The sequence below is a fragment of the Myotis nattereri genome (genome assembly GCF_964212035.1).
Source record: "Myotis nattereri genome assembly, chromosome: 6".
Taxonomy (NCBI): Eukaryota; Metazoa; Chordata; class Mammalia; order Chiroptera; family Vespertilionidae; genus Myotis; species Myotis nattereri.
The window spans coordinates 13805163-13833055 of record NC_138081.1 but is presented as its reverse complement, the minus strand read 5'-3'; the positions used below and the strand labels follow the sequence as shown (position 1 = coordinate 13833055).

Here is a 27893-nt window from a genome sequence, read left to right as displayed (position 1 = left end):
GTAGGATGGGGACATGGGCAACACGCAGACGACCCCGCAGCCTGTGGCCCCTGAGCCAGCACTGGAGGGGCGTGGTGACAGCCCCCGGTGCGGATGGCAGCGTGGTTTCCCTGTGCCCTGCAGAGCGGAGGGGCTTGTCTGACAGTCTGTGAAGAAGGTACAAGCTGAACAAAAGCACCGGGGAATCAGGGAGGACTCGCTGCTCAGGGTAAGCCCGTGGGGAGGGGCTTTAGACAAACTGGCGGCCAGGAAAGTGGTCAGGACTAGAGCCCCGATGGCTGGTGCGGGGCTGGTGAAGGGCGTGGCCAGTGTCTGCCGGGGCTGCACCTGCAGAGAGGACCCCACCGTGGGCAGAGGACATCGCCAGCCCTGCCCAGGCCCCGAGAAATCTCCCAAGATCCTCACACACCCTCCGACCTGAGCCGGGCTGGTCCAGACCCCTGCAGGACCACCCTGTGCTGTCCAGTCCCTGAGTGGGAGGAGGCTGGTCTGCCACAGACGCCCGTCATTGCTGTTTTGGGGTCCGAGGTGGGGCTGCCTCCAGGCGCTCATCCTGGGGACTCCAGGGCAGGCCAGGGCCAGGGCGGCTAAAGTGCATTCATTTACGTCAGCTCACCAAGGCCCAGGCACCGAGCCACTGAGCACACATATGGAGCCAGCAGACTTGCGGCTTAACTCCATCACCAGCAAAACAAGGAAGACAGGCCCTAGCCGGCTTGGCTCAGTGGATAGAGCGTCAGCCTGCAGACTGAAGGGTCCCAGGTTCGATTCCGGCCAAGGGCACATGCCTGGGTGGCGGGCTTGACCCCTAGTAGGGGACGGGCAGGAGGCAGCTGATCAATGATTCTCTCTCATCAGTGATGATTCTATCTCTCTCTCCGTCTTCCTTCCTGTCTGAAATCAATAAAAATATACTTAAAAAATATGGGGAAGACAGTATATCTCTCACCAAATCATTGTGAGGATTGAATGCAATAATGTATGGAACAGCTTGGTGCTTAATAAATATTAGCTATTATTAAAAGTCAAGGAATTTTGGCTTTTCATTTCTGAAAAACACTTATTTCTGATCTATTATGGGAGGTACCGCACCTCGAACGTTTATGGTCCCAAAAGGGTCCCATCATTTTAAAAATAGCAGTTAGGCAGCCAGTCAGGCATGTCAGAGGCTTCTCTCCTCGGGTCCTGGACTTGTCCCCACAGTGGGGTGGAGGGGTATCCCCTGGGGGTACCTCACACTCATATCTACGCGCCCCGATTTCAGACTTCACGGCATCTAAGTTGTAAAACCTTGCTGTGAGGGACCTGGGCCCTCGAGGCACACACCCTATTTTGGGTCCGAACCTGCCTCTTTGGGACTCTGAAATGTCCGACAGATTACTACACTTCTAAGAGTCTCAGCTCCCTCCTTTCTTGAATATATAGAAGTGGATCCCTGCTAGCATTATCCTGGGAGAAAGTGAGCAAGGCCTAAACATTTACAGAAGTGTCTGCTTCATGGCATCTCCCCATTAATGCCTGTCATCATTAGTAACCAACATCCACAACCTCAATCTGCTTGGCTTTGAATTATATATATATGTGTGGACGTGAAATAGCTGTACAGAAAGGTTCCAAAAGAAAATAAAAGACATGTAATTTTTTGGTGAAGGAGAGCTTTCAAATCATGATCCCAAAGCCAGAAATTGTACAGGGAAAAATGGTAGGTTATACCACATGCAAATGAAACCGGGATGTTGTAAAAAGACATGATAACATTTAAAAGCAAATCACCATTATGAACGAACGTTTCCTCCCTACTTAGCAGATAAAGGGTTATTAGACTTCATATAAAAATAAATATTAATAAGGTAAAATGAATATTTCATTAGAAAAAGGGGCGAAGGCTAGGCGCAGGTAATTTTCTAAAGGAGAAATACAAATGAACAGTGTTAATAAAATATATTCAAAGGGATAGAATTGAAATAAATGCAACACCACTCTTCTCACCAGATTGACAAGAGTTAAAACAAATGACGGTAACCAGGGTTGGGGGAATTTTAAGGAAAAGGCAATTACATATTCTGCGAGGCAAAAATAATTGATACCGCCTTTCTGAAAGTCAGAGGGTTGGGATTCATCAAAACCCACTTTATAAAGAATCATCTTTGACTCAACAATGCTCAACCTAGGAATTGACAGAAGGTACATGGCTGTTGCAGTATTATTTTGTTTTAAAATTTCATCAAAACAATGCACATGTCTATCTTCAAAACGTCTAGGTTACAAAACTCATATTAATAAAAATGTAGCAGGTTTGTGCTCCAACACTCTACACCCCCCCCCCCCCGAACCCGGAACCCGGTGAGGCATTTCCGGGTTTATTCTTATAGCGACACTTTCCTGTTTTACAGTGTTAGTATTATCCGTTACATGTGTGCTGTGGAGGCCAGAGTGCTTTTCTTGCCCATCACTCTCATGCCTGCCCCTTCCCCCTGCCTTTATTCTCCCCAAGCTATTGACTCGATGGGAGAGAAGGTGTAATATGCCTACTTTACAGACCCCCATGAGTGCTGGCTCCCAGGGAGAGCGAGGAGGCCTGCCCAGGCACTGGGCTCCTGCAGGGCCCGGGGAGGATGGGACCCAGGCCCCCGTCCTCCAGGATCAGAGATTGTCCGGGCTCCTCTGTCTGTCTCTGCATCATTTGGTCGCTACAAACCACCGTGTCCTTTGACCTTCAAATGCAGGCCGTGGGCCATGTCCACCAGCGCAGCTGGTTGCCCAGACTTGAGGCTGGTCCCAGGCGGCTCCCATAGCTAGCCCTCAGGTGTGCACGCGGACATATGGACACACACACGCACGCACACACACGCACTTACAGATCTTCATCGCCTCCAGCAGAGACCCACCTGCACACCCAGGATCCCGGCTGAGGGGGCCCCCGACCCCCCCGGGAGGGGCAGCGCCTCAGCCTCCAGAGCTCCACCCCAGGACCTGGCTTCCCTGTAGCCCCGAGGGGAGGGGTGGGGCGAGGAGGAGGATGGCGGCACCTGGTGAGGAGGAGAGAGTGTAAGCAGCCAGGAAGGACTGGGGTGGGGAAGAGAAGGCGCGGCACAGTCAGTGAACGCACATCACCTCTGCCCGGCCGTGTGGCTCAGTGGTTGAGCGTCGACCCATGAACTGAGCATAGTAACCTCCGTCTTGTATAAAAACTGCTGTTTGAAATTCTCTGCTGTTGTTAGATAGTCCCTTGTTCTGTAAGCTCTGTCATTTTTAGACAGTCTCCTATTCTATAAAATAAGTGTTTTAGTTTGAATAATAGAAAAAGGTGAAAACTTAACTGTCTGACCTTGCAAGCTAGCCATCTAACGTAACGGAGTAATACTGATGATAATTCCCATATTCATATGCCAAATGTTTGTTCTTTATGTACCCAAGATTACACACTGTCTGTAACAATAACTCACACAGAGCTCTTTGAAAAATCTGCAGACAAAGAAGCTCCAAAGGTATAAATATGGGAAACGTCCTGTGTGACTTTGCTCAGAGATTTGGAAGAGACACCTCCCTCTGGGCCACGTGCAATAAACGACTACTAATTAATTGGCTCATTAAGGCGTCTTGTATCACACTCGCTGATTTACGATACAACAGAACGAGGACGTCACGGTTTGACTCCTGGTCAGGGCAAGACCCCAGGGCCCAGGGGCATCCTGCTTCCTGCTCCACTGAGATGCAGGGCCTCTGAGGGAAAGGCCATCCCTCTGCCACTGGAAGACACCTCCCAGCACCTGAAGCCACTGCTGTGGCGTCACCTCCACCCCCAAAGCTGAGGACCCCCAGACTGCCTTCTCTAAGTCCATGTCCTCAGAGCTCGGGCCACCACCTGCGGGACTCTCCCTGGGCATCTGGGCCGCCCTTCTCCCCCCCAGCTCCCCCCCAGGACCAAACCCATCTGGCAGGCCCCCTCCCCTCCCCTCCCCTCCAGGGTTTCCTGCTTCTTGTCAGCCCACAAATCCACAGGTGGTCAGCTTTGGTTCCTCTTTCTCTCATTAAAGGAACTACCATTAGTTCATACCATATAAACACGTAACATTTTGTATTTCTAAAAACGGCATAAATTTAGGATATGGCAATGTGGGAAAAATATTTCCACCCTAAATGGCAGATGAAAGCTGTAGTACATAAACATCTCTCTCTCTCTCTTTTTTGATAAATAAGAATCAGGCAAACATTTCAAAAAGGGCAGAGGATATGAACAAGTAATTCATTACAGAATAAAGAACAAACAATATGTATGAACACGTGTTCAAAATGGCTGATAATCAAAGAGATGTGAAATGAAGTGAGACCCCGAGCTTGGCCCATCAGTTCAAAGAAGATTAAAATAAATGATAATCATATTCCGAGGTGCGGAAGTGTGGGGAAAGGGGGTTCTGGGGACTTGTGGGAAGGACATAATTGATGGCCTCTTCCCGGGGGCAATGTAGTGATGAATTAAAAGGCAGAAGTAATTTATTCATCATCTCACCACCATGGACATTGGGGTTGCTTCTAATTTTTTGGCTGTTGTGAAGAAGGCTGCTGTGCACATTTTTTTTTTTAAAAGAGAGAAAATTAGAGAAGAAAGACTACAGCGTAAAAGTAATAGAAAATCTGTGTGTGTGTGTGTGTGTGTGTGTGTGTTGCTGAGTGTTGGATTTTGCTATGGAGTTTCTCAGCTTTGGTACTAGTGACGCCTCGAGCCAGATGATTCTCTGTGGCAGGGTGTCCTGGGCACTGTAGAACCTGCAGCAGCACCCTGGCTTCCACCTGCTATGCCATCAGCCCCTCCCCCTCGGGTATGACAACCCCAAATTTCTCTAGACCTTGTCGAAGTTCTTCTAGAGGGAAAACCACCCCCAGCTGAGAACCACTGATCTAGAGCAATCAGGCGAAAGCCTCTGCGCTTTTTGAAGGACCCCCAGCTCTCGGCATCTGTAGCACTTTTCTCATGAACTGGTCATCTCTCTCCCTCCACCCCCAACCCCGCCCCAGAAATGAGTCCTTTAACATTCTGTCTGGGTGGGGAGAGGGCCGGAGCCTCGCTGCGAATATGCTCGAATCCCAGTTGCTGCTGTGGTAAGTCAGCCTTGGCAGGAATAACAACTTTTAGAAAATCTCCCGGAATGCAGAGAGAAAGAGTAATTTAATTTAAAAGTGGTCTACAAAACAGTGAGGAGTGGGGAGGCGGCAAACGCACTCGCCTCATTCTGAAGGGCAGGCCAGAGGAATGAGAGTAGAATGACTGCGGGTGGCCGAGGAGGAAACTCCCTTGGAAGGAAGGAAAGTGTGTGCTGATGGAAGAACTGACTGCTCCCCAGACAGAGTCAGGGGAGGAGATCTGTATCCATGGGGGCAGGCTCGTTTCTGCGGGAGGAACTCAGTGACCTCAGCGACAAGAGCTTACTTCTCTTCCGCGCTGTCTGCCCACGTCCGCCCGGCAGACTTGCAGGGCGCTGTCCTTCCAGGGCGGCCCTCCGTCTCATGGCCTCTCCAAGTCACCAAGGGCTGCCACAGCAGCGGAAAGGGTGCTTCCAGAGGCCTTAGTACAAACTAAATCTTAATTTCAGTGGTTTCAGCGTTTTCTGCTGCTGCACTAAATGTTAGAAGACAACAAATTAGCCTCTCTTGAGAAGGGGCGGGGGCGGGGGGAAGGAGAGAAAAAGATATTTTGATTCAGTAATTAGATGCCTAATTAAATTGTCTTAATTTAGTAAAGACAATCCAAAGAGTTTTCACATGAAAGAACCTATGGTAGCTTTCTTTAAAAAATATAGATAGAAAATTTACTTCAATTCACTGAGGTAAAGTAAAAAAAGTGAGCCCTGGCCAGTTTAGCTCAGTGGATAGAGCGTCAGCCTGCGGACTGGAGGGTCCGGGGTTCCTTTCCAGTCACAGGCTTGATCCCAGTCAAGGACACAGACCTTGGTTGAAGCCTCCATCCTCAGCCCTGGTCAGGGGGCGTGTGGGAGGCAACCAATCGATGTGCCTCTAGCACAGCAATGCTTTTCTCTCTCTGTCTCTCCCTCTCCCTTTCACTCTCTCCAAAAGTCAATGGAAAAATATCTTTGAGTGAGGATTAATAAAAACACAGAAGCAACATGCAACTTTCAACAATAAAGAATTAAAAAATAAATTTTATTCCCTCAAGAGAAACAAACACACACACACACACACACACACACACACACATAATCAGAAACCAGCTGTCTCTTTATTTACTCATTTACTTACTTATTTATTTTTGTCTTTCATTTCTCTGCTGCTCCCATTCTTCCTCCCTCGCCCCCTCCTTCTCTCTCACTCTTATTTCTGGGAGAGGTCCTCGACTGCATCCTCCAGTCCTTCCAAGGAAATTTTAGCTTCTGCTCTCACATGCACAGATGTTTAAATCCGCCCGGGCTGCTTTGCTTCTCTGAATGTCTCCTGGAAAAGCTTTTCCTGTTTTTATTCGTGGCTCCCGAGGTGGCTCCGGTTTCTTCCAAGTTGCTTCCTCACTTCTGCTCGGTGTCTTTCTTGCCTCTTTTACTTGCGAGCTTTCCCTCGGATACACAGGAGGTTAGCTGGTCAGATTCTGAAGATCGCTGGGTGCTGGGAGCCACGGGGGTCTGTGTGCTGGGAGCCCTGGGAGGCCCGCGTCCTCTGCTGTTCGCTGCGGAAACACCCTGTGATGTCGTCCAGGCTCCCCGCTCTGGCTGCTCGGATTCCCAGGAAGGCTGTCCAGTCTCTTGTCTGGAGGAAGGTCTGGCTGCCAACTTTCTGAGAAGAGGGCGGGGGGCTTCCCAGCCGCAGTGCTCACTCCTCAGGCCACCCCACCCTCAGCCACTCCTCTTGCCCAGAACCCCCTTTGTAACCGCTCCAGGGGTCACTCCCAGCCCCTTATCCAAGGCGAGGAGAGGCCAGCCATCGCCTGCAGCCAGTGGGCCTGGGATCCCTGCTTCTTAAGGGCTTCCTACCACCTCTGCGTACCGGACGCCCCCATGGCCCCTCCGCGGCCTCCGCCACGTTGGGCATCCTGCAGAGTAAATATGCTTCCATTCCTATGTGCCTCAGTTTCCAACAAGGATTCGGTTTTCTCAGTTCTGCTAAGCCATTTCCCACGTGTTCGTATCCTTTTCAGCTCCCTCCATTTGCTCTCTTTTATCTTCTAGTTCCCTTCATCTCTGAGTTGTTCCCATTTTGAGGGTTGCAGGGGAGAGCAACAATAAGGGTGTGTCCCATCGGCTGTCCTTACGGGCGAGTCTGCATGTTGGTCGTGGGCCACTGGGCCTGTGGTCATAAATCAATGGGCTCCTAGCCTCTTGTCATCGGTTCCTCGTGGGGGTGGAGTCCGTGCTGGTTGGGTCACAGAAATGGCAAGGGCAGGCTGTCTCTATTTTTCATTTCCTGGTCTAAGTTGTATAAATCAGGGACTATCTATACTTTGAAAATTCTTTTGGGCCTGGGATTGCCTATCCCTCCCCAGATTCCATGATAACGATATGTTTGGATTTTGATTAAAAAAAAAAATTATTGATTTCAGAGAGGAAGGAAGAGGGAGAGAGATACAGAAACATCAGTGATGAGAAAGAATCATTGATCGGCTGCCTCCTGCACGCCCCCAACTGGGGATCGAGCCCACAACCCAGGCATGTGCCCTTGGCTGGAATTGAGCCTGGGACCCTTCAGTCCACAGGCCGACGCTCTATCCACTGAGCCAAACTGGCTAGGGCCGGATTTTGATTTTTAAGTGGTGGTCTATCACGTGTCAAAGCGCAGGTCCTCGGATGCCCGGTATCAGACGGAGAAGATGTGAGAAGTCGCAGGCAAATACAGTCAGAGAGACTTTACTGCAGAACACGTAGGCATTGCTGACAAGGCGCCATCGGATGGACCTGTTCTTCAAAGCAGCCTCGCAAAGCGGCCGCGGGGCTGCCCGAAACCTTGCTAATGCTGCCCATCGGCCTTTCCCGTTTTTGCCCATCCCATGGGCTCAGATTATATTTCGTCGTTGTTTGATTTTGCATCGTTTCTGTTTTGAGGAAGAATGGTCCTCGTTTTTGAACATTGACAGACTATTTGCATTGCTTTTCCCCGTGACCTGTTTCTTCATGTCCTTTGTGCTTTATTTTTTTTAAATCAGGTTATTGGGCCCCAGCTGGTTTGGCTCAGTGGATAGAGCATCAGCCTGCAGACTGAAGGGTCCTGGGTTCGACTCCAGCCAAGAGCACATGCTCACGTTGAGGGCTCGATTCCCAGTGTGGGGCGTGCAGGAGGCAGCCAACCAATGATTCTCTCTCATCATCGATGTTTCTATCTCTCTCTCCCTCTCCCTTCCTCTCTGAAATCAATAAAAAGGAAATAAAAAAGTATTCTCTAAAAAGAAAAAAAAATCAGGTTATTGGCCTTTTTCTTGCTGATCTCTTTGAAGTTCAAGTGGTTTCAAATGACGAAGTAATGCCAAGAGACACGCTTCAGGGAGATGGGGTGGGAACTGTGGGATCAGCTTCCGGAGGCTCCGACGTGGGTCTGCTGAGAGCTGACAAGGGGGTACACGGCAGGAAGGGACAGGAGGGCGCAGGGCGTTAGGCCGACACAGAACTGCTGGTCTTGGCGGAAACGGGGTGTGGGAGAGGAGGGAGAGGACCAGGAACCTCAGCTGACGCCAGCAGTGGCTGGGGCCCGTGCAGAGAGAGGGGGGGGCCCCTGGAGGAGGGAGGTCCGGGCTGAAGGGGGGGGGGTCTGGGAAGTCCTGGGCCATGAGCCCTGAGCCCTCAGTGCTGGGGGCAGGGAAGCCCCTCTGGCCGCAGATGGTGACTTGCCGGGTGTGTGTGTGTGTGTGGGGGGGGGGCAGTGAAAGATGGAGCAGGACAATCAGGGCCACGTAGGGCCGAGTGCGGGGTGTGAGTCCCTTAAGAATGGAATGACTGGTGACTGGTGAAGCGCCTCCAAGCCTGGGAAGAGGAGCCGATGACAAGCTTTGATACCCTTTCGGATGCTCTAGGGCAGCGGTTCTCAACCTGTGGGTCGCGACCCCTTTGGCGGTCGAACGACCCTTTCACAGGGGTCGCCTAAGACCATCCTGCACATCAGATATTTACATGACGATTCATAACAGTAGCAACATTACAGTTATGAAGTAGCAACGAAAATAATTTTATGGTTGGGTCACAACATGAGGAACTGTGTTTAAATGGCCAGAAGGTTGAGAACCACTGCTCTAGGATCTGAAAGGAAAGAGAGAGAGGCCTGGTCCTACTCCCACCACCACCAGGATGTAAGTTCAAGGCTAGGACATTCCTTTAGACAGAACCACAGCTCCCAGGAGTGTGGATTCCTCAGACCAACAGCATTTCATGAAACATGTTATATAAAATATGTTACATAAGGCCAAGTTCTTATTTTACGAAAATATTACTTCCATTTTCTATGGCCATCATTTTCATGAAAGAAAAGGGATTATTTTTGCACCTGTTATTATTTTTTTAAAAAAATATATCTTTTCTTTTATTTCAGAGAGGAGCGGAGAGGGAAAGAGAGATAGAAACATCAATGGTGAGAGAAAATCATTGATTGGCTGCCTCCTGCACGCCCCCTACTGGGGATCAAGCCCGCAACCTGGGCATGTGCCCTTGACTGGAATCGAACCTTGGACCCTTTAGTCCGCAGGATGATGCTCTATCCACTGAACCAAACCAGCTAGGGCTGTACCTGTTATTCTTTAAATGAAATTTATTGGGGTGACATTGGTTAATAAGATTATGTAGGTTTCAAGTGTACATTTCTATGACACATGGTCTGTATACTGTGTTGTATGTCCACCACTCAAGTCAAATCTCCTGTCAGCATATATTGGACTCCCTTTATCCTTTACTGCCTCCCTCTCCCATGCCCCCTGGAAACCACCATACTGTTGTCTGTGACTATGAGCTTTTGTTTGTTTTGTTCGTTCACTTGTTGCTTTCAGTTTTACATCCCACATATGAGTGGAATCATGATTCTTAGCTTTTTCTGACTTATTTCACTTCACATGATATTCATGTTGTTGCAAATGCAGTATTTCATCCTTTGTTATGGCTGAGCGGCATCTATACCATTGTATCTATACCATAGCTCCTTTTATCTGATCATCTATTGAAGACACTTTGGTTGTTTCCATGTCTTGGCCACTGTGAATAAGGCTGCAATGAACGTAAGGGTGCATATATTTCTATGAACCAATGTTTTGAAGTTTTTCAGTTAGATACCCAGAAGAGGGATTGCTGGGTCATGTGGTAACTCTATTCTTAAGTTTTTGAGGAGCCTGCATACTGTTTCCCCTAGTGGCTGTGCCAGTTTCCATTCCCACCAGTAGCGAACGAGGGTTCTTTTCTCTCCACAACCTCTCCAGCACTTGTTATTGCCTGTCTTGTTGATAAGAGCCATTCTAACAGGTGCGAGGTGGTATCTCATTGTAGTTTTGATTTGCTTTTCCCTAATAGCTAGAGAAGTTGAGTATCGAAGAAAAGGGATTTTGAAGTTGTGAATGTGGCCTTGGATTATGAGCATAAGAACAATTGGGTGATGGCAGCCTATTGAGCTGGAAGAAGCCCGAGACTGAGAACTTTGTGGAGCACAGACTCACCCACCCCTTCGTCAGTCTAGCTCTGGGTTTCACACAAGATGGAAATAAACTATAGCTATGATAAGCGCTGTTATTCATAGTTTTTCTATTCTTTATAGCTGAGCCTAATCCTAAGGAACACAGCAGAGTTTTGTTGGGTTTACCATTTTAGTCCAACAGTTAATTTTCCTAAGCATTTTGGTGACACTATTCTACTACCTTCCAGGTTGCACTGTTGTAGTTGAAAAGTCTGCTGTCCAAAGTTCTTCCTAAGTGATGGCTGCTTCCTCTCTGTTCTGCAATTTCTTTTCCAGATGCGGAGACGAGGGTTTCTTTCTGTTTCTGTTGGCGGGTTTATGATAACCTGCTCTTGTGGCTTGATGACTTTCCATTGCTCTGAAAAATTCTCAGCCATTCCTCACACACGGCCTCTCACATTCAGTGCATGCCTAGGATTTTGAAAGCTCAAGGGAGTTCTGCTCTCATCTGACCGAGAAGGAAAAGCCAGGCAAACTTTTCCTGAACCTACAAGAGAGCTGAACTTGTAAGGCAACCAAGTGCACTTGAGATCTGAGCACTGGCTCACCTCTTCACAGAAAGGGAGGAAGAGACGCAGCATGCCAAACACGGTGGGATGGCTGGCGCTCCAGCAGTCATCTGGGCCACACGATGACAGAAGTGGGAAGCCGTGAACTGGGATGGTGGGATGGGGAGTAGGAACCAAGTCCCGATGATGAACCGATAGCCCTGAAATGCCTATCTCTGAACTTTTTTAGTGAGAAATAATAAACTACTATTTTGAGTAAGCCACTCTGATTTTTTAAAATATATTTTATTGATTTTTTACAGAGAGGAAGGGAGAGGGATAGAGAGTTAGAAACATCGATGAGGAAGAAACATCGATCAGCTGCCTCCTGCACATCTCCCACTGGGGATGTGCCCGCAACCCAGGTACATGCCCCTGACCGGAATCGAACCTGGGACCCTTCAGTCCGCAGGCCGACGCTCTATCCACTGAGCCAAACCGGTTAGGGCTGATTTTTGTTATATTTAGCCAACTAATTCTAACTGATGAGAGCCAGGCATACACTCATGTATAGAGGATCCTCTTGTCCCTGGGACCTTCCTAGAACATAAAGCCTGTATGTAAACCAAGATTCAGCTAGACCAAAGGGCAATCTTGTGCTTCCATGGGTAGACCCTCTTTAAAAATAATAGCTGCTATAAAATTAAAAAATTATTCCAGGCTAAAATTACTTTAGTGTGAAAGATACTAGCAGGATAAAATATATTACCTTTCGAGAATTGAGGGGTGAGGATAAGGAGTCTAAAAACTAACGGCCTCTTAGAATGCCACCCCCACACCCCCACTTGATTAGGAGTATGAAGTGACAGAAGCTCATCCAAAGATAAACCAGGTATATTGCTCCCTCTAGTGGTCAGTTTAGCGACCTGAGCGTTCTGCTTTTTCTTGGGGACAAAAAACAAATAAAAAGTAAAAAACCAACAAAAAAGGAAAAAAACAACAACAGCAAAAGACTGCGTTTGGACATTTATAACTTATTTTTAAAACTATTTTTCTTTAAAAAGTGACTTTGTGTTCCTTCCATTTGATAATAGTGCAGTTACGGTGGAATGAATGGCAGTTCTTTCATACAAGGCTAATGGTTTCTGTTATAATTATTTTATAAAAAATTTAAAAGTTGCCCTTGTATAAACGGTGTCTACATAAATTGGCTTTTGTAATTCATATAAAAATGAAAATTGTGTGTTTATTGTATAAGTGATTGGTGTCTATATTAATTGGTTTTTGTAATCCATCTAAAATTGAAAATCAGTGCTATCATTCCACTTGGGTCTTTTTTCAAGTATAATATTTCTATAATAATTCTTCATATAATTGAGTGGATTATTGATCATACCCTAGTCATATTTTATAAGATTATTAATAAACTTTAGATTAATGCAATACTGGGGCAATAAATATCTCTAAATATTTTTTCAAATATATGCATTTTTATTGATTTCAGAGAGGAAGAGAGAGGAGAGATAGAAACATCAATGATGAGAGAGAATCATTGATTGGCTGCCTTCTGCATGCTCCTACTGGGGATTAAGTCGAACCGGAGCATGTACCCTGACTGGGAATCAAACCTTGACCTCTTGGTTCATAGGTCGATGCTCAACCACTGAGCCACACCAGCCAGGCAGATCTTAGCAACTTTCAAACATTGTTACCTATAGTTGCCATGGTGTACTGAAAGTTTTTAAAAATATATACATTTTAGCCTCATTTATGTCCCATTATTCCATGTTATACTTCAAGAACATCTCTTATTTCACCCAGCTGGTGTGGCTCAGTAGTTGAGCATTGACCTATGTATGAACCAGGAGGTCACGGTTAGATTCCCTGTCAGGGCACATGCTCAGCTTGTGGACTCGATCCCCAGTAGGGGGCGTGCAGGAGGCAGTAGATCAATGATTCTCTCTAATCATTGATGTTTCTATCTCTCTCCCTCTCCCTTCCTCTCTAAAATCAATTTTTAAAAATTTAACAAAGAGAAAAGAACATCTTTTATTTCCAGATTATTTGCAGGTTGCATTTCTATGACTTGTCCTCCACTCTACTTCTGAGCTCTTCAAAATGTCTTTATTCATTTTTCATTTGGGAGCATTTCTTTTTTTTTTTTTAATATATTTTTTATTGATTTTTTACAGAGAGGAAGGGAGAGAGAGAGTTAGAAACATCGACAAGAGAGAAACATCGACCAGCTGCCTCCTGCACATCTCCCACTGGGGATATGCCCGCAACCCAGGCACATGCCCCTGACTGGAATCGAACCCGGGACCCTTCAGTCCGCAGGCTGACGCTCTATCCACTGAGCCAAACCGGTCTCGGCTGGGAATCTTTTTTTTTTTTCTTTATTTTTTTTAATTTTTTTTTAAATTAAATCTTTATTGTTCAGATTATTACATTTGTTCCTCTTTTTTCCCCCCATAACTCCCCTCCTCCCAGTTCCCGCCCCACCCTCCGCCCTCACTCCCCACCCACTGTCCTCATCCATAGGTGCACGATTTTTGTCCAGTCTCTTCCCGCATCTCCGACACCCCTTTCCCCCCCAAGAATAGTCAGTCCATTCCCTTTCTATGTCCCTCATTCTATTATAATCACCAGTTCATTCTGTTCATCGGATTATTTATTCACTTGATTCTTAGATTCACTTGTTGATAGATGCATATTTGTTGTTCATAATTTGTATCTTTACCTTTTTCTTCCTCTTCCTCTTCTTAAAGGATACCTTTCAGCATTTCATATAATCCTGATTTGGTGGTGATGAACTCCTTTAGCTTTTCCTTATCTGTGAAGCTCTTTATCTGACCTTCAATTCTGAATGATAGCTTTGCTGGATAAAGTAATCTTGGTTGTAGGTTCTTGCTATTCATCACTTTGAATATTTCTTGCCACTCCCTTCTGGCCTGCAAAGTTTCTGTTGAGAAATCAGCTGACAGTCGTATGGGTATTCCCTTGTAGGTAACTGAGTTTCTTTCTCTTGCTGTTTTTAAGATTCTCTCTTTATCTTTTGCTCTTGGCATTTTAATTATGATGTGTCTTGGTGTGGTCCTCTTTGGATTCCTTTTGTTTGGGGTTCTCCGCGCTTCTTGGACCTGTAAGTCCATTTCTTTCACCAGGTGAGGGAAGTTTTCTGTCATTATTTCTTCAAATAGGTTTTCAATATCTTGCTCTCTCTCATCTTCTGGCACCCCTATAATTCTGATGTTGGTACGCCTGAAGCTGTCCCAGAGGCTTTTGGGAGCATTTCTGATGTGAATCTTCTCTCTACTCATTAGAGTTTTCACACCACCAAAGCTGTCATCTATTGCTTCTAGAATGGAACCTACCGAGTTTCCCCCCTTTTTTCATCACTGTAATGACATAGCACCCTGTTTTCTTTCTTTCTTCCCTTTGAAATCTAAGTCTATTCTTTTTTTAAAAAAATATATATTTTATTGATTTTTTACAGAGAGGAAGGGAGAGGGATAGAGAGTTAGAAACATCGATGAGAGAGAAGCATTGATCAGCTGCCTCCTGCACACCTCCCACTGGGTGTGTGCCCGCAACCAAGGTACATGCCCTTGACCGGAATCGAACCACTGAGCCAAACCGGTCAGGGCCTAAGTCTATTCTTATTTGATGGTGGCTATATCCTCTCAACGTGTGTCTGGGTTTCCTATACCATGGCCATGTCTAGTACAGAATGCTGAGGGCAAGTGCCAGGTGTGGGCCAGTCTAGTGATGAAGAGGGCATATCAGAAAAAGCCAAGGGTCCTAGTCAGCGTGGCTCAGTGGATAGAGTGTCGGCCTGCGGACTGAAGGATCACAGGTTCGATTCAGGTCAAGGGCATATGCCTGGGTTGTGGGCTCTATCCCCAGTAGGGGGCGTGCAGGAGGCAGCCGATCAATGATTCTCTCTCATCATTGATGTTTCTATCTCTCACACTCCCTCTCCCTTCCTCTCTGAAATCAATTAAAAAAAAAAGCCACGGGAAACAGGGTGGGGTGAATAGGGACAGGATGTAGACACACTGTGTGTGAGGTACCTCACTGCGCACTTTCCCCATGGACCTAATTTAGTCCTCAGACAGCCCCTAGCAATATGGTATCGAGACTCAACTCGTCCGCGGTGTGCCTGGCCCTCTCACTTCTGAGGACTGGATGGGATGGAGAGTGGGCCTTAGAGAGCAAGGTGGCTCTCTCATCCACTGATAACGTTCACACCTCATTTTTGTTCACACAAAAATATTATTCTCATGACAATTTCATGAGATAGTTGAAAAGGTCATTGTCATTATCCCCAGAGAACAGGAAGCTGGGGTTTGGATAAGCTCAGTTAAGACTGGAGCCCTGGTTCTGGACTCTTGCGTTGTCTCTGACGTCTGGAGCCGAGGCAACCAGTGATGGAAACAACAGATGCAGAACCTCCCAGCAGCAGCATCATATCCTGTTGTGCAACTTTCGAGAGCCATTAGGTCAGACTGTCACCTTATAGCTGTCCCAGGAGCCACGCTGGCAGTTGGAGTTGGTGCCCATGAAGGATGAGGAAGGCCAGGCTCTGGGGGCTGCTGTGGACGTCCTTCATCTTAGGTAAGGCGAGGAAGAGGAGGGAGCAGGTGAGGCCTCTGCCAGGAGCCCGGGAGATCCCAGCATGAGAAAGGTTTCCCTTTTCTTTTAAGTCTCCAGGAGCTATGACCGCCCAAGTTAGAGCTGACCAGTAGTCATGTCAGGCTGGCTTTGGCTACACAAATTTAGCAGAATCAGGGGTGATAATCCAGGTGGGCAGGTGGAGTTTGGCTTTCATGAACCAGTGCATTTCATGTTTTTCAAAAGGAGAACTGGGAGAAGAGGGTTGTGTACTTGCCATGCCCTATGGCGAAGGCTTGGGGTTAACTAAAAGCTCCTAGTAGCTTCTGTGTCCAGGGAACAGAGTCACCAGGCACCCATTCACACTTGGGCTGGGACTGCTGATTGAAACTAGTGTCAGTGGAACCCAAGGGATCTCAACCTTGGTATTATTGACACTTTGGATCGGATGATTCTTTGTTCACGGGACTGTTTTGTGCATTGTAGGATGTTTAGCAGTATCTCTGGCCCCTACCAAAATGTCTCCAGGCATTGCCCAATGTCTCCAGGGGGCGCAAAACTGCCCCTGGTAGAAATATAGCAATTGAAGTTCCATATCCCACTGACCTGTCAACTTTAGCAAGAAAGAGCATTCTTCTCAACAGTTACAGTAGTCTCAGGGAGAATTCTAATTGGCTCAGCTCCAGTCACGTGCCCATTCCTAAACCAATCAGAGTGGCCAGGGTGATGAGATTCTCTGATTGGCTAAGCCTGTGTCGTGTTCCATCCTTGAGCATGTGGGCAGCCCCAGGAGTAAAGCCACATAGGATCGGTCCCCTGAGAGAGAGGTGCTTTGCTACCCAAGGAAGGCGCAGAGGAATACCAGCCAGTCAGATACCTATGTCCGCCATGTCCTCAAGATGGTTCCCTCGCTGTTTATTCAATAGTTTCTCGAACTGATCTCTTTTCCTGACTTAGATGAAGTTCCTCTAGCTGTTGGGAGGAGTCCATCTCTGCTAGTAGAGTGTCCACGCATCCACTCTTCACTCTGTTTGTCTTTCTCTATAATCTTTCCCTCCCATCATGCCCTCGTCATGCATGGTCTTAGCACGTGTCCCATGTTCTGTCTTTAATCAGGTATTTCTTCCTCTCAAAAACAATCTATAATAATAAAAGCATAATATGCTAATTAGACCGGACGTCCTTCCAGACCTCCTTCCTTCCGGACAAAGCTGCAGGTGGTGGGGGCGGGGGCCGAGGCAGAGGAGGCAGAAGCCCCCGGCCGCTGTGGCAGTGGCCTTTGCACGAATTCCGTGCATCGGGCCTCTAGTCATTCATAAAAGACCATTTGCAAGAACCATCTGCAGTCTAGCTGGTGTAGTTAAAAAACAAACAATCAAACAGAAGCTACTCACAGTGAAAGTTGCCTCTTTGCTGGAGGCCATACGGATCTTGTCTGAAAGAAATGGGTGGTTGAACAAGAAAAAGAGGCGGTTCCTCTCGTTCTTCCCAAAGAGAGGACAACTTACAGAGCCTGCCTCTGATTCCCTGCTCACAGAGCTCCAAGGTGCGCCCAGATCAGAGGAGATAAAGTATACTCAGACGGAGGGCCAGAGCCTGAGTGAGAGCTGTCCCTTCAATGTGATGAAGTACTTCAGCGTCCGGAAGGCGTGGCAGAGGCTGGGCGACAGAGGGGAGATCCAGACACTGGCCATAACAGACAGGGTCTCCGGGCTGAGCTCCAAAGTCCATGTGGACAGGTGCTCCCTAGAAGACATCCCCACTGAAGGCATACTGCATGTCCATATGACCGACCTGCGAGTGGAGGACTCGGGACTGTATCAGTGTGTGATCTACCAGCCTCCCAAAGCCCCCGTCCTGTTGCACCATCCCATACGCCTGGTGGTGACAAAGGGTGAGTGGCCTGGGGCTGGGAGGTGGAGCGGGAGAGCCAGGCTGGGTGGGGGCAGGGGCTGTGGTGATGGCACCTGCAGGGCTGTGGCCCAGGGTTTCCAGCAGCCTGTCTTTCTCCCAGAAGTTCCAGGTCTGTCATTTGAGGTCCCCGTGAGGCATTTGGTCCAACAGTGAGAAAGGGTTTCTATGTATAGGATTCCTCTTGGGTTGCAGAGTCTAATTTGGGGTGCTCTTATAGGAAGAGGGGTACAGTGAAAGGTGAGTGGTAGACTTGGGATAATTTTGTCTCTTATTTTTAAAAAATATTTTTATTTTTATTTATTTCAGAGAGAAAGGGAGAGGGAGAGAGTGATAGAAACATCAATGATGAGAATCACTGATCAGCTGCCTCCTGCATGTCCCCTACTGGGGATCAAGCCCACAACCCAGGCATGTGCCCTTGACCGGAATTGAACCCAGGACCCTTCAGTCCGCAGGCCAACACTCTATCCACTGAGCCAAACCAGCTAGAGCTTGTCTCATTCTTTAGAATTCATGTAGTTGGGACCCGCTCTCCCCCTCCTAAAGGTGCATTTGGTGGCCCTCCTGTGTGCGTACAAAGCAGTGCTTCTTAGACCTCCTTGTGGGCACAGATCACCCGGGATCTTATTTCAAATACAGAGGATTCGACAGGTCTAGGGTGGGACCTAGATTCTGTATCTCTGATCTGCTTAGAGATGATGCTGATGTGAGGTCCATGGCTCCCATTGTGGGTAGCAAGGCTCCTGGGCTCACTTTGCACCCCCTTTCACGGACAACACTATCTCACTGAGTAGCAGTGGCTGTTCACTTACCTGTCTCCCCTATTTATCTCTGAGCAGTGTGAGGGAGGAGCCTGCGCCTGGCTCAGGTCTGTATCCCCAGCAACTAATGTAGTCTGGTTAATGCAGTGCGGGGCACACAGTAGGTCTGCAATAGGTGTTGATCTGATGAATTAAGGAAGGAAGAGGAAAGAGAGACAGGTTCAAGTTCCCAGCACCTGGGGAAGCCTAAGCCCAGGGAAGACAGGTAACGTGTGAGATACATTAATGAACAATGACTTGTGAAGCAATAGGCCGCAGGTATAGGTGAGTGCAAGGCAGAGGGAATGGTGAGAGCTGGAGGAGTCAAGGATTATTCTTGAAGAAGGTGGGGGCATATGGATTGGTGAAGAGTAGCAGGCAAGTGCATTTCCAATGACAGGAACAGAAAAGTCCTTCCTCCTTCTCTTTCGTCCTCCCTTCCTTCTTTTTTTTCCGGTCTCTGACCCAGGCTGACCCTACACATTAAAAAAAAATCTTAGCAAAAGAAAACCTTGTGTCATGAATGTCAAAGTTCATTTCCCTCCTCAGATCCATTTACCCTATGACCCATCCGTCCGTCCGTCCGTCCGTCCGTCCATCCATCCAATGTGTCTTCTTGCAGATCCTGCCCAGGATTTGGCTCAGAGGTCCACTCTTCCTCCTGTTACCACCAAGGCCCGGGTCAAGACTCATACCAACCCCAGTCCTGTGACCCAGCTCCTGCCCATGTCGACTGCCGGCCTCGGAGTCAACCCCACACACGGGATGGATGTCCTCAATGTGGAGCCCAGGTCTCTCCGCGGGGGATGGGTGGCTGGCTTGGACCCCTAGCCCTTTGATTCCCAGTTCCTGTCCTGAGGGGATGTGGGGAGTGAGGGAAGGGGAGGTGAAGCCCAGGAGATCTGAGTCACTTCCATCTGGTCGGACTTCCCAGGGAGGAGGGAGGTGGAGCTGGAGGGAGGAGGAGGCTCTGGTGAGGCTGCATCTCCCCGTTCACCCTCGCTTTCCTGGGGAGCCAGAGGAGGGAGGGAAATGGCATCTTCGCTGAACTCCAATGCTTATTTCTGTTTGTACATATTTTAACACAGTGATATTTCTACACGTTTTCATTAATTTTCCGTGCGAAAACTCTTCTCTGATGTTGCTACCTATTCTTCCTAATTATAATTTCAACGAAAGTATGCTTTTGTATTAACAGGGAAACCATAACTTATGTAATCACTGGCCTGTTTTTAGATGTGGAGATTGTTTCCATTTTCTTTATAGACTTAACTCTGAGATGGACATACTTTTGCAGATGTCTTTTCTTGAAATCATTTATTGAAACAAAACTCCAGTTGAGAGAAGTGGAACATTTGTACCGTTCTGTATGCCCAATGCTCCTCCAAAGGTGGGGAGCGGTGTGACCATAAGGCACAGCGGGCGCGGTGGCTGCCGGCGGGCCCCGGGGACTTAGTGTTTCGGAACCGGTCCTGCCCACAGCGGTGCGAACTGGAATGTCCCTGTCACTGTGGGTGGTGAGCTCGGTGCTGGTAGTGCCTTTCCCTCTTGGATTGTTTCAGTGGCACCAGCCTAAGCGCCTGGCACGTAGTAGGTGCTCATTAAATCTTTAGGAGCAAAATAAACTAAGTGATCTAGTGAGAGTCAACCATTTTTAAAAAATATTTTCATTGATCTTTGAGAGAGAGAGAGAGAGAGAGAGAGAGAGGAAGGAAGAGGGAGAGAGAAAGAGAAATATGATTGTGAGAGTGGAACATTGATAGGCTGCCTCCCACAGGCCCTCAATGAGGGACTGAGTCCGCAACCTGGGCATGTGCCCTGATCTGGCATTGAACCCACAGCCTTTTGGTGCATGGGATGATACCCAACCAACTGAGCCACCCTGGCCAGGGCCAACATTTTTATCCACAACTTTTAATTTCTAGTATGTTAATGAGTGTGCATAACCTTTGCCCACATTCCTACTGGAGCCAGCACCTGCACCGCTTTTAACTATTCACTTTATCTATAATTAATTATAAGCTAGTTTCTCAGAGTCCAGGCAGGAGAGCCGAAGCCACCGAGCTGTTTGAAAACAAGGCAGTTCAGTACAGGGAGCGTTTTCCCGGGTGACGGGAGCGTTTTCCCGGGTGACGGTGCTGAGTCTGGGGGAAGACGGAGAGGCCCTTCGGAGGAAGCCACTTGTCTCCCTGTTGGGGGTGGGCTCCCCAGAAGCAGGCTGTGGGGAACGTCTTGTGCAGAAGATTTAGGAAGCTGCCGCAGATAAACCCATTAGGGAAGTGGGACCGGGGAGAGGGCAGCCTGGCAAAGGCTGTGGTAACCAAGCTGAATACCGGGAGGGGTGGGTGGGGTGGAGAGAGGGGTGGAACTCTGGCTCAGTCCTGCAGAGGGTCCTGGGGACTCACAGGTCACACCTAGAGCTGTCTGTACCAGGGCCAGAGAGCTGGAGTATTTCTGTTCCGGAATTTCCAGCCCCCAGTGAGGGCGGCCCACGGACTCCCAGGCACGGCAGAGGTCTGCCCTGCGTGCAGTCTCTTCTCCGAAGGGCTGCGTGCTGGCCCGGGAGAGTGACCCCCGCTAGGAGATCCGGTATAAGGAACGTGTTGTAAGGTTGGGGGGATAAGGCGGGGCACTGGCAGCAGAGACTGGAAGGAGGCGGAGTTATAGGCGCCCTAGCTGGGGCCCTTCGGCAGCAGGGCTCCAACCCAGGCCCAGGCCACAGGGAGGCACTGGCTGGGCTGGCTGGCCCCTGCCCCATGCCCCACCAGCCACCAGCTCCCCTGGTGTCTGAACTTGACCAGGCACCTTCCAATGTCGTTTCTGGTGATTCAGGACAGTTTCACAGGCAGGGGGTGGATGAGGAGGCCGCAGGTTTGTTTCCCATTATCTAAAGCAACCGTGGGCAAACTACGGCCCGCGGGCCGGATCCGGCCTGTTTGAAATGAATAAAACTTAAAAAAAAAAAAAAAAAAAAGACCGTACCCTTTTATGTAATGATGTTTACTTTGAATTTATATTAGTTCACACAAACACTCCATCCATGCTTTTGTTCCGGCCCTCCGGTCCAGTTTAAGAACCCATTGTGGCCCTCGAGTCAAAAAGTTTGCCCACCCCTGGTCTAGAGCCATTATGTCCTTGGTCACCTTGCTAGTTTGTACATTCGGTTGTTAGTTTTGTGTAGGCAAATGCCAATTCTAGACTGACGGCTTTGTTTTATTCCTTACTTGTGCCTGAGTCTATTTCCTGGTGACTTTTCAGTTACTTAAAAATGTCAAATTTAAATTTTAAATTCTTAGGTAACCTTAGATCTGCCTCCGGATGGCAGTGTTTCCTGCTACCTTTCCTCCTGTGGCTCCGTGTCTTGTCATGCAGGCTCTGGTGCTGTGATCTATTCCCCTGTCTACTGAGTGCAGACGGGCCACGTTCCTCACGCAGTTCTATCCCTTTCTCCTGCTGTCTAATGACATTTACCCAGGACATTTAGAATCAGTTTTGCTAAAAATCTCTACAAATTCATGATGGGATTTTGATAAGAATTGGATTCTTCTCGGCTGATAGAGGAGGAAACTGACGCCAAAGAGGCGAGGGACGTTTTGCAGAAGTAGGTCCTGATTCTGGGAACAGAAACTGGGCTTCCGGGCTCTGGGCCGCTCTCTCTAGTCATCCCAGCGGAGGAAGAGGAGCTTGCTCAACCTGCCTCTCCCCTCGCTGCCTCTCCTGGCCCCGTGTTCTCTACTAAACCTACGTCAGCAGGTTTGGGCCATGGGACAGACTAGAAGCACAGAGGCAGCCAGTGTGGGCAAAGGCGCTGGGAGGCCCCACGCTGATAAAACAGCGTGTGAGGAGCCTTTGTGGAGTAAAGCTCAAGTGGGAGGGGTGTCACGGCCAGCAGCAGGGTTAAATCTCCTTTCTTTCCCAGGATCTCCGTGATCAGCACCGTCACGATCGTGGCGTGTGGAATCCTCAGTAAGAGCCTGGTCTTCACTTTCCTGTTGATCGCCACACAGAGATCATTTGGCCGCTAAGTCCATGACCCCCGGAGAATGCCCTGTGACCGCCATCCGCGTCCATCTGGTAGTTGTGCCAGAAGAAGCATGTGAAAGCGGAGGCCGGGGGGGGGGTGGGGAGGGCAAGGACTGAGTTGAATCTGTGACACAGGTTATTTCTAAGGCTCAGGCCCCACCTTGCTGGGCCTGCTGACTCCCCTCATGTCACTAACAACCGTGGGTGTGTGCTCTGCCCCATCAGAGGAGAAGATACAGCCCCTGACGTGCCCTGGGCCTCCATTCCCCGAGAGGCCCGGGGTTTGCATTAAATAAAGATGGAGTACAATGCTTTTTTAAAATTATTTTAATAGCAAACTTACCGGAATAGCACAGAAGACAGACAACATTAAAAACATGTACTTGCACCTTGGCTGTTTTGGCTCAGTGGATAGAGAGTTGGCCTGTGGAGTGAAGGTCCCAGGTTCGATTCCGGTCAAGGGCATGTACCTTGGTTGGAGGCACATCCCCAGTGGTGTTTGTGCAGGGGGGAGCTAATCAATGTTTCTCTCTCATCGATGTTTCTAACTCTCTATCCCTCTCCCTTCCTCTCTGTAAAAAATCAATAAAAATATATTTTAAAAAACAAACAAAACATGTACTTTCATGTAGGACAACTAAGTTAGAAAAGTATAGTGAATGGATGGAATCTACTGTTTGATAAAAATGCTACAAACACCATTTCATTGCCATCAATAAGGAATTGACTTGTTTTTTTAAAAAAATCCAATTGCTGACATTGCCTAGAAAAATTTAACAGGTTTATTTATATTGTTATAAAGGTGAACTGCTGAAACTTGTTCACTGAAACATTTGACTTGCATTCATGCTTTATGTCCCCGCATTTATACTGCCAAGTTTCTGTCGCCTATTTTTAACTTGCGATCATATACTTAGGAACCTTTTGACCCCATGGTAAAAAAACAACAACAACTCTAATGTTCAGAACTACCAATAACAGGAAGAAGAGAAATCTTTTAAAAGAATGAAATGTTTCCCAGCATAGTGGATCTTAAGCACGTTCTCCAGGTGTGCGGCGTGCTGGCTCGGCGTCTTTGGGCGTAACTGTTACACGTTTGGCATGAAGAGCGCACAGGTCGGGGTCTTCACAAGGCCCCCCAGACAGGCTTCCCTTGCCTCCTGCAAAGCACCAATCGCTGCATATTGGAGCGCAGGTCTGTGTTGAAGTTCTGAGCCATTTCTCGCACCAGACGCTGGGAGGGAAGGTTGTGAATCAGAAGTTCAGTGGACTTCCGACAATGTCTAATTTCATGACCAGGCCTGTAAAGATGATGTTGCTTCACCCCTCCAGTAGAGGGCGCACTGTTTCGAGAGCCTTTGGTAGCCAGTTGCTTCCTGGGTGCTTTACCCCCAGTGGATTTGCAGGCAGTCTGCTTTGTAGGAGCCATGGTAGAGAGACCACTTTACTTACCCCGCTTCTCCTTCGGCTGGAGCTCGGGGAGCTGGAGGCGGCGCAGGCGTTAGAGAGCGAAGGGTGGCTGCGAACAGCCCAATGCTTTTCACTGTCACTTGCTGTCTGTCCTGTGGGGTCATGGGGTACAGAGGGCACAGCTGCTAAATCTGCCTTGGTCCTTGCCCTGGACCACTGCACTGGGGCCGGACCCGGGCACGGCGGCACCACAGAAGCATCCTGCTCTCTCAGCCACGGCCACGGGGGCCTTCCTTTCTTCTAGAATCAGACGCTTGGGTTCCTCCCTTCCGCTGCGGCCTTTCCAACACTCCCAGGAAAGGGTGTTGAAAGCCACGGAATGGGGAGAACACAGGACGCCACGGGGAGAATTCCCCTTTGGGGAAGAGAAACCAACGAACCAGAAGGCAGCCTCCGGGGACAGTACTGGGAGGAGGAGAGAGGCTTTGAAGGATGAGACTGGCAGAGAATGTCACTGACAGAGAATATCACGTGTCTATTGTGTGCATCGTCCCTGGACCCTCAGAACAAGCCCGGGAAGGCAGGGCAGAGTGTGGCTGGAATGAGGCCACAGGAGTAGAAAGTCATCGCTTGTTGGCAGGAACAAAAATTAAAGCGTCCCTTTCCTGAAGACTCCGCCCACAGAGAAGAGAACAGCCAGGAGCTCTCCTGGGATGCCTCCACGTGTCTCTTTCCCGTGTATCTCACAAGGGCAGGGATGGTGGCATGACAAGACCTCAACATTAGGCTTCCGGAGGCTCTCCCCTGTGCGCACTCCCGACTCCCCACTCTGCCTTCCTCTTCCTCTCTGGGCCTGCCCCTGAGAGTCCCCTTCAGCTCCCACGATCACCCATGCAGCAGGTGTGCAGGCCCACCTGTGACTTCCAAAATCCAACAGATTTAAATCGGGACTTTCCAATCTCCTACCTCTTTTGGCTCTAAAGGGGGAAGGGTCCCCCATCGGTGGGGAAAAAATTGATAGGTCCTCCTACTCCAATTCAGCAATGGCCAAGGCTAATCCTATATAATAAAACCCTAATATGCAAATCGACCAAATGGCAGAATGACCAGAGGAATGACCAGTCTCTATGATGTGCACTGGCCACCAGGGGGCTGACGCTCAACACAGGAGCTGCCCCCTAGTGGTCAGTGCGCTCCCACAGGGGTAGTGCTGCTCAGCCAGAAGCCAGGCTCATGGCTGGCAAGCACAGCAGAAGTGACAGGAGCCTCTCCCGCCTCCACTGCAGGCGGGCGGTTAAGGAGCAAGGGGTCCCGGACTGCAAGAGCCCCAGACTGCAAGAGGGATGTCTCACTGCCGTCAGAGGATTGGGCCCAAGCCGGCAGGCGAACATCCCCTGAGCAGTCCTGGACTGCAAGAGGGCACAGCCCGGGCTGAGGGGACCCCCCCTCCAGTGCATGAATTTCATGCACTGGGCCTCTAGTTTCATATCAGATTCCCCAAGAACAAACACACCTTCCAGCTTACGTTAGGAAAACATATTCCTACCTTCAGCCTGGTTGTCCCCTCTGCTGTGGGAAAAAAGACACCTGAGTGCTGAGTACAGTCCTGCCCCACCCATCCTGATCACAGGGCCCTCATACAAGGACTTCTGCATCAACATGAGAGCAGCCGCTCTGTCTGAAGCCTCCAGGAGGATGGCACTGACCCCAGAGAGACTCTCTCTCATCCCCCAATTTTGAGTCCATCAGAAAATGTGCAAAGGGAATTCTTGTCTCTGAGAAGCACTTCTTCCAGCAACTGTTCATCTTGGTGCATCTATTTTCCTCCCTAAGGGAGCCGAGCAGCTCAGAGGTAGTAGCCACAGGACATGCAGTGTTTGCTTTCTGAGGTTGCTTGTCTGGTACCTGCAGGCCAGCAGGTCCAATGCTGTTCCTGTTCACGAAGGGACAAGGGAGGTGCCATTGCTAAGTGTTAACCAGGAGAAGCAGAACACGTTAGTGCAGCATTTCTCAAACTCTAGTCCTCCTGCATCAGTGTCTCCTGGAACATCCTATAGAATGAAGAGGTAATATGAAAATTGACCATCACACCCTCATAAGATGGCTGCCTATGACCAGGCCAGCAGGGGAGTTAGTGAGAAACAACCAAACGACTGAACAAGCAGGATGCATGGGGCAACCAGGCCAGCAGGAGGGTTAGTGAGGGATGAACAAATGACTGAACAAGCAGGCTGTGTGGGGTGACCAGGCCAGCATGGGGGCTTTTGGGGGCGGCCAGGCCAATAGGGGAGCGCAGTTGGGGGTGACCAGGCCAACTGAGGGGGGCAGTTAGGAGTGACCAGGCTGGCAGGGAGGGGGCAGTTGGGGGTGACCTGGCCAGCAGCATGGGGCAATTAGGGGCAACCAGGCCGGCGGGTGGAGGGGCACTTAGGGGTGATCAGGCTTGCACGCAGAGGCAATGAGGGGCAATCAGGCCGGCAGGGTGGGGGGCAATCAGGCTGGGGGGCAGGGGGGGGAGTTAGGGATGACCAGGCAGGGAAGCAGGTGAGCTATTAGGAGCCAGTGGTCCAGGATTGTGAGATCGGGCCTAAACCGGGGATCGGGCCTAAACCGGCAGTCGGACATCCCCTGAAGGGTCCCAGATTGGAGAGGGTGCAGGCTGGGCTGAGGGAACCGCCCCCTCCCCATGCACGAATTTCATGCACCAGACCTCTAGTTTGTTTATAAAGCAGATTCCAGGGCCCCTCCATACCTACTGCATCCCAGCACATGCGGCTCTCTTTTGGTGGTTCTCAAGCTTGTTTGTGAGATAGAGTTCCAAGAAGTCATCAAGCTTCTTACCAAACACCACGGCACGTTCATAGTAGAGGTAACCAGCTGCAGGAGTTCGTGTGCTTGTGTGCTTAACGTAATGATAGGTTATGTAGTGTTTAAGCCCAATATATTAAACTTGCCTGAGAGATCATGAACACTGAATTGGAAGACAAATGGTTGTGCTGGACACTCTTCCGTTTGTGCCTGTAGGCCCACTCTCCATCCTTCCCTCCCTGGCCAACTAGCTTCCAGTTGGGTTTCACTCATGGGCAGCATGAAAGCAGGGCAGAGGATGGGAAGATAATGAGGACAGGGATTTTATCCTCTGGCCTCCTCTGTGGAATGGAGGCCCCTTCATGCCGCTGACCAGACAGCAGCTATCTCCAAGTTCAGGCAACTGCTCCATCCCCCTGCCCCTTCAGGCCTAGAGGTGGTGATGACTCACCACTGTCAGCAGCCTCAGGGTACTGCAGTATCCCTTACTGATTTCCCCAAGTCCCACCACACTTTTGTCAAACACGGCTCATTGACTCGGTGTCAGTGAGCCACCTGTCTCCTGCTGGACGTTGGCTGGCACTACAGTGCTATGTGGTTCATTACACAGCCTTGGAAGTAAGCAACGCCCAGGGTGAACCCCAGCTCCACAACGTCCTTGAAGTATGTCTGACCTTGAAAGACTTTGTGCATCTCTCTGGGCCTCACCCTGAGTCACTCCTCATTGTCTCGTGGACCAAATAACCAACGCCAGTCATGCTTCTTGCTGCCAACAGCTCGATGCAAGCCCGGCTGTCTTGAGCCGCAAAGGAATTGAGACAGAGGCCAGTGGCTCACAGACTCAGTGAGAAGGCTGGAGGACCAGGCTTAGAAAACAGCAGAAGCCAAGAGGGAGTGAGCAAGAGGCCACAGCTGAGGTTAGAGCATGAGGTCGTCTAGTGGTGAGCTTGCCATTGATGCTACAGCCCCTCCCCTGCACACTTGAAGCCACTCGAACCTGCCACCATGCTGTTCATGGGCTTTGTATGTGCACTCATCTCCAACTGGCCCCACATCTTTCATCACAGGATCATGCGTTTGGCCAAGCTTAGGTCAAGTCCCAAGCCTGTGCCATAGGCGCTAAGGAGTGGAAGGCGGGGGGGGGGGGGGGGGAGGGGAAGTTTGCGTCCTTGTGAGACCCACACATTGGGGAATA

The 27893-nt window shown here is 49.2% G+C and overlaps 1 protein-coding gene and 1 pseudogene across 2 annotated transcripts; one reads left to right on the top strand and one right to left on the bottom strand.

Moving 5' to 3' along the window:
- The first annotated feature begins 15673 nt into the window (after nt 1–15673).
- Nucleotides 15674–23080, top strand: LOC308521794 (triggering receptor expressed on myeloid cells 1-like). The gene is made up of 4 exons (XM_081094899.1): nt 15674–15746; nt 17281–17637; nt 19080–19248; nt 22377–23080. The coding sequence occupies exons 1-4, from the start codon at nt 15698–15700 to the stop codon at nt 22480–22482; spliced, it is 681 nt and encodes a 226-aa protein (XP_080951025.1). The 5' UTR covers nt 15674–15697; the 3' UTR covers nt 22483–23080.
- Nucleotides 23081–23512: 432 nt separating this feature from the next.
- On the bottom strand, nt 23513–23909 carry LOC308521793 (histone H3.3A-like; annotated as a pseudogene). Its single transcript has one exon. The product of its transcript is annotated as a histone H3.3A-like (transcript).
- Nucleotides 23910–27893: the final 3984 nt, after the last annotated feature.